Below are 6,780 nucleotides of genomic sequence, written 5' to 3'. Positions count from 1 at the left end.
CTGCCTGAACTTTCCAAGTAGCTGGGACTACAGGCCCCTGCCACCAGACCCATCTAATTTTTTTGTATTTTTAGTAGAGATGGGATTTCACCATGTTGGCCAGGGTGGTCTCAATCTCTTGACCTGGTGATCTGCCTGCCTCAGCCTCCCAAAGTGCTGGGATTACAGGCGTGAGCCACCGCACCAGGCCTCTTTTCTCTATAGTCTATATTCTAACCACAGAAATAAGATTTAGCTTTCCCATCCTAAAACTCAGGCAATAAAAATCTGATATTTCTGCTGATGAGTTGATGGGTGCGGCACACCAACATGGCACATGTATACGTATGTAACAAACCTGCACATTGTGCACATATGCCCTAGAACTTGAAGTACAATAAAAAAAAAAATCTGATAGTTCTTCGTTCTTGGTGGGCAAAGGGCAAGTTTAACATTTTCCACAGACTTCGAAGAGCCAGATATATTCAGTATTATTATTACTACTACTAATAACTCTTGAATGCTAACATATGAATTAAGTTTTTTCAGAGAATACTTAAGATAAAATTTCTTTGAAGAATTTCTGATAGAAATTAAATAGTTAAACTTATTAATGTTCACATGTTATTTATAATTAATCTATTGTCATTTTAATTGCTTTCTGAAAATAGTCATTTGCATTACAAAGATATTTTGTAGTTAAATGAAAGATAAATGCATCTCAAACCATACATAGAGTGAAAAGTCTTTATCAAGCAACCTATTCAACAAAAAGAGTGAAACAAACACATTCCATCCCTCTATCTATTTTATCATCTGGTTCAGATACTTGAAAATGTGTAAAGGTCTTTAGAGAGAGTTGCTGCTTGACAGACTGCAATACATAGATATTACACACAAGCACAAAAAAGATCAAGTCCTGCATTAATCAATGATTTTATAACAAACAATAAAAATTCCTCCGTGACCTCATACCAAAAAAAAAAATCCAATCCCAAACCAATGAACCATATAAATCAACAAAATAAATCTAAATGATATCCTGGAGCAAAAACAGGCATGAGTGTTTCTTGGAGTTTTTTAATAATGAAATTACACCCATATTACATAATGAATAAGATGGTCCCTTGACCTAAAAGTCCCAGCCGCGTGGGCACAAGGGTCAGACAAAAAAGATCAAGCAGAGAACAATGTATTCAGTCAGGGGGATTTGGCAACATCCATTCAATCTACCTCAGTCATTCAGAAAATAATTATGGTATTTATCACTTTTAGTGTGCTAGACAGGATGACTACTAAGGGAGAAAAAAAAATCAGACAATGCAACATAATGTATGTGCTCTGAAAAGTATAAGCATTGCCCTCAGGGATCGGGAAAGTCTTCTTGAAGGTGAAGACTCCCGAACTGAATCCTGAAGGAAAAGTGGGCACTACCTATGTGAAGGGAGCGGAAAAGATAGTGTGTGCCTAAGTCCCAAGTTAGAGCACGCTGCGGTGAGAACCTTGAGGAGTGTCATGCATCCCAACAATGAGAAGGAATTACAAGTGATACAATAGCGATATGAATAAGGGGCAGATAAGGAATATTTTTGCATGCTATGGTGAGGAGATGAGATTTTAGCTGAGGACAAAGGGGACAATGACAGTAGGTGAAGAAAAAGTCGATGTGGTCATTGTAGGGTGTTTGTTCCACACTTCTCTGTGTCAACCTTAGCCCCTCCTTGGTGAACTCACTTTTTGGTTGGAGTTTTCGATACTTCTTTATCACTCTCATGTGTCCCTCTTCCTTCATCTGGCAAATCCTGCCTCTCAGTATCTCTCTATGGACAAGAGTTTCCTCCCATCTAGGAAACTAACCAGCCTCTGGAGGGCTTCTCCTATTAAGTAACCTAAATAACTAATGGTGACACCACCTCCTCTTTTAAAAACCAATTTAACACTATCTTGTTTATCTCATAATTCCTAGGCACCAATCATCCGACAAAAGCATTCACTTACAACATCATTGTGCTGTGTTTCTCTTGTCAGACTTCACCATTCATCTCAGCAGACTACAAAAAGACATGGGAAAGACCAAAAACACATCGCTGGACACTGTGGTGACAGATTTCATTCTCCTGGGCTTGTCTCACCCCCCAAATCTAAGAAGCCTCCTCTTCCTGGTCTTCTTCATCATTTACATCCTCACACAGCTGGGGAACCTGCTCATTCTGCTCACCGTGTGGGCTGACCCGAAGCTCCATGCTCGCCCCATGTACATTCTTCTGGGAGTGCTCTCATTCCTGGACATGTGGCTCTCCTCAGTCATCGTTCCTCGAATTATTTTAAACTTCACTCCTGCCAGCAAGGCTATCCCGTTTGGTGGCTGTGTGGCTCAGCTGTATTTCTTTCACTTCCTGGGCAGCATCCAGTGCTTCCTCTACACCTTGATGGCCTATGACAGGTACCTGGCAATATGTCTACCCCTGCGCTACCCAGTGCTCATGAATGGGAGGTTATGCACAGTCCTTGTGGCTGGAGCTTGGGTCGCTGGCTCCATTCATGGGTCTATCCAGGCCACCCTGACCTTCCGCCTACCCTATTGTGGGCCCAATCAGGTAGATTACTTTATCTGTGACATCCCTGCAGTATTGAGACTGGCCTGTGCTGACACAACTGTCAATGAGCTTGTGACCTTTGTGGACATCGGAGTAGTGGCCGCCAGTTGCTTCATGTTAATTCTACTTTCCTATGCCAACATAGTCCATGCCATCCTGAAGATACGCACCGCTGATGGGAGGCGCCGGGCCTTCTCTACCTGTGGCTCCCACCTAACTGTGGTCACAGTCTACTATGTTCCCTGTATTTTCATCTACCTTAGGGCTGGCTCCAAGAGCCCCCTGGATGGGGCAGTGGCTGTGTTTTACACTGTTGTCACTCCATTCCTGAACCCCCTCATCTACACACTGAGGAATCAAGAAGTGAAGTCTGCTCTGAAGAGGATGACAGCAGGTCGAGGGACTGAATGAAAATAAGTAACTACACCTGCATCATCATCACTGCCACTCTCTTCAGCTACTGCTACATGTGACAAATGCCCAATAAATTGCTAATGATTTAAAGTGAATTTACTTGCATTTTCTTTGGCAGAAAATTCTGAATTCTTTTGACCCAAAATCTTTTCTCCTAATTAAACTGGTTCAAGTTGTTTTACATAATCTTTTAGAAATAAATGGATTCATTACTTCTATCACCTCTGACTATCTTGTAAGATGAGAAAATGCCTTACCAAAGGTTGAATAAGATGAGAATGTGTCAGTATCTTAGAAGGTATACCATGCCAGAAAATATGACAAAAGTAAAAAGGGGGCTCTATAACCCCTTTTCTCATTGTCTTTGCTCCTAATCCTAGACCTCTCTAAATTCCATTTCTTTGCTTGTGCATGGCATGAATATTTCCAAGCACTTGAACTCGAAAATTCTGGACTATTCTGTTTTTTTTCCTGTCCCTCATCCTCGTCATGTGCTAATACATCAAATTCTGTCTCCTCAAAACTGTGAAACCAGCTCAAACTGAATCGATGTAAACTGTCTCTCTTAATTCCTGACTAGTCTTTTGTCCTTTTCTTCTTCATCTGTACCACAAACAAAATTACCCTCTGAAACACAGAATCTGTAGGACTCTTCAGTGAATATAGAATGAATAAGGCCAGGCTCCTTAATATGGAATTCAAAGTCCAGTGCAATCTTGGCCTCACATACATGTTCTCTTAAGCCATTTCCACCGCTTGCCTCTCCCACCCTCACTGATGTATTGCCGTTCCGTGAGCGTGCCCTATACTTGCCTGTGCTCTTTTGCTCAAGCTCTCTCTTCTGTCTAGAATGTAAGTCCTCCCTCTCCATATTGACCAAGTGACAATTTATGCTTCCTTCAGATCCGTATTAAATATTTCCTCATCTGTTTTTCTCAGGCAGGACTTAACTCCTCTTCCCTGGTATTGCCATCACTTCTTTACTATAGACCTTGCCACAGTCTGTCATGTATTACAGTCAAGAATTTATCTCTCACCGGGTGCAGTGGTTCATGCCTGTAATCCCAGCACTTTGAGAGGCCAAGGCAGGTGGATCACAAAGTCAGGAGTTCAAGACCAGCCTGGCCAACATAGTGAAACCCCACCTCTACCAAAAATACAAAAAATTAGCCAGGCATGGTGGCAGACATCTGTAATCCCAACTGCTTGGGAGGCTGAGGCAGGAGAATTGCTTAAACCCAGGAGGTGGAGGTTGCAGTGAGCAGAGATTGCACCACTGCACTCCAGCCTGGGCGGCAGTGAGAGGCTTCGTCTAAAAAAAAAAAAAAAAAAGGAATTTATCTCTCTTTCCACCTCAAGTGGATTGTGAGCCCTCAAAGGACATAAAGCATTCATTTGTGTTTGTCTGCCTCTATTGCCTAATAACTAGGAGCACACACAGATATCAATATTTGTTGCTGAATTGAAATAGCACTGGGAAAGTCTCTTGAAATGTATCTTAAAATAAAGAAATTATTGTCAGTTCAGCACATTACCTGCCCTGGTCTCACCTGGAAAAAAAAAAAAGAACATTTAAGAGAAACTAAAGACAGAAGATTCAACTACATGGCAACCTAAAGGCAAGTATGGACAGTTCCTTGGTGAATAAATGAAAGCAAGGTAAAAGCATTCTTTCATTCACTGACATATTTTTCACTTCCTTGGATGTGTGGTGTCATGTTGGCCCATTTTAACAGTTTAACAGTAAAATTAAAACAAATGCATGGAAAGATTCAAAATTCATAAATGTAAAAATATATTAATGTGGATAGAAGAATTACTCTGTGCTATACAGAAATACCATAATATCAGGAAGGATATATGTTATAAATACATATAATACATGTTACACACAGTATGAGAGACGACAAGCAAGGCAGTGCAGAGTCCACAATAATTCGCTAATCTTGAAACAAGCCATTGAAAATTGCCAACTGGACATTTACAAAACAGCATTTCTAATAGAATCTAGAAGACATTGATTGGTCTGACAAGTCTTCCATGTGACACTTAAGCCAATGTGCTATATTGTTCTTGTTAGAAGAGATGAGATCTTTTTTTTTTTTTTTTTTGAGATGGAATCTCGCTCTGTCGCCCCAGCCTGGAGTGCAGGGGTGCAATCTCGGCTCACTGCAACCTCCGCCTCGCAAGTTCACGCCATTCTCCTGCCTCAGCCTCCCAAGTAACTGGGACTACAGGCACCCAGCTAATTTTTTATATTTTTTAGTAGAGACTGGGCTTCACCGTGTTAACCAGGATGGTCTCGATCTCCTGACCTCGTGATCCGCCCATGATTCATGCTAAATATGAAAGCTGGTAGGTCACTTAACTTCCTCAGTCTCCCAAAGTGCTGGGATTACAGGTGTGAGCCACCGTGCCTGGCAGAAGAGATGTGATCTTAAGGTCATATGTAAGTTCATCCACAAACTATAACTACTCTTAAGATTATATATGTATGAATGCTAAGTTCATCATTAAAACAGAACTAATCTTAAGTGATACTGAGTGATTTGTGTGTGTGTGTGGTACAGAGCTGTTAGCAGGAACTCACCTAGCCTCAACACAAAGAAAACTGTGAGTCAAAACTGTGAAACAGCTGGGTGCGGTGGCTCACACCTGTAATCCCAGCACTTTGGGAGGCCGAGGTGGGCAGATCTCATGAGGTCGGGAGTTCGAGACCAACCTGACCAACATGGCAAAAACCCGTCTCTACTAAAAATACAAAAATTAACTGGGTGCAGTGGTGGACACCTGTAATCCCAGCTACTCGGGAGGCTGAGACATGAGAATAGCTTGAACCTGGGAAGTGGAAGTTGCAGTGAGCTGAGATCACACCACTGTACTCCAGCCTGGGCAACAGAGCAAGACTCCATATTAAAAAAAAAAAAAAATGGTATGCCTACCTAGGAAAGGAAGTTCTGAAATACTTCCTAATCCCCTCAGAAGTTCATAAGGAAATGTAACAACAGAGACCAGGAGATTCTGAAGTACCACATTACATAATTTAATTATGAGATATAGCGCCTGCTTTTCAAGTCACCTCCATCCCCACACTCAGTGACTAAGTGCTTTCACAGAAGTCAAGTTTCAGCTGAGGGGATAACTGAGGAATGGCTGGGACAAAATGAGAAGGTGAGTATAAAAGTCCATGCCCAAAATTGGCCCAGGAGAACAGAGCCGAGGGAAAGCTCATATATGACCAATGGATGGATATGGGTCAGTTGAAAAGTACAAATGCATATAAAACTCAATAATGAATAATGGATAAGCATGTGGTAACCACTGTAGAGGCAGAGTCAAAATACACTTAAAATTCAGAGTATATGTGAGTCAAATATGTGAACTAATGGCTTCCAGGCAGGAAGCACTCGATTGAGATTCAGAAAGATGGCAAATAGGAAAATTATGTGCTTGCACTTGCTCAAAAGACACACAGAATACTGCCTGGTGGAACATTCAACCAAAGCTGTGTTTCATCCTCATTTTCTTTTTCTTTTTTTTTTTTTTTTTAAGATGGAGTCTCACTCTGTCACCCAGGCTGGAGTACAGTGGCGCCATCACAGCTCACTGCAACCTCCGCCTCCCAGGTTCAAGCGATTCTCCAGCCTCAGCCTCCTGAGTAGCTGGAATTACAGGTGCCCACCACCACGCCCAGCTAATTTTTGTGTTTTTAGTAGAGACAGAGTTTCACCATATTGGCCAGGCTGGTCTCGAACTCCTGACCTTGTTATCTGCCCATCTCGGCCTCCCA

At 41.8% G+C, this 6,780-nt stretch overlaps 1 protein-coding gene across 1 annotated transcript; it reads left to right on the top strand.

Moving 5' to 3' along the window:
- The first annotated feature begins 1,950 nt into the window (after positions 1-1,950).
- LOC105536769 (olfactory receptor 10G2) lies at positions 1,951-3,043 on the top strand. The gene has a single exon (XM_011976266.1). The coding sequence runs from the start codon at positions 2,043-2,045 to the stop codon at positions 2,985-2,987; it is 945 nt and encodes a 314-aa protein (XP_011831656.1). The 5' UTR covers positions 1,951-2,042; the 3' UTR covers positions 2,988-3,043.
- Positions 3,044-6,780: the final 3,737 nt, after the last annotated feature.

The sequence above is a fragment of the Mandrillus leucophaeus genome, unplaced genomic scaffold (genome assembly GCF_000951045.1).
Source record: "Mandrillus leucophaeus isolate KB7577 unplaced genomic scaffold, Mleu.le_1.0 Scaffold163, whole genome shotgun sequence".
In the NCBI taxonomy this organism is placed as follows: domain Eukaryota; kingdom Metazoa; phylum Chordata; class Mammalia; order Primates; family Cercopithecidae; genus Mandrillus; species Mandrillus leucophaeus.
The sequence above is the reverse complement of the archived record's forward strand: the minus strand, read 5'-3'. Positions and strand labels throughout refer to the sequence as shown.

Excerpts from the sequence above, each read along its gene's own strand:
- LOC105536769 (XM_011976266.1), top strand. The coding sequence starts at position 2,043 with ATGGGAAAGACCAAAAACACATCGCTGGACACTGTGGTGACAGATTTC.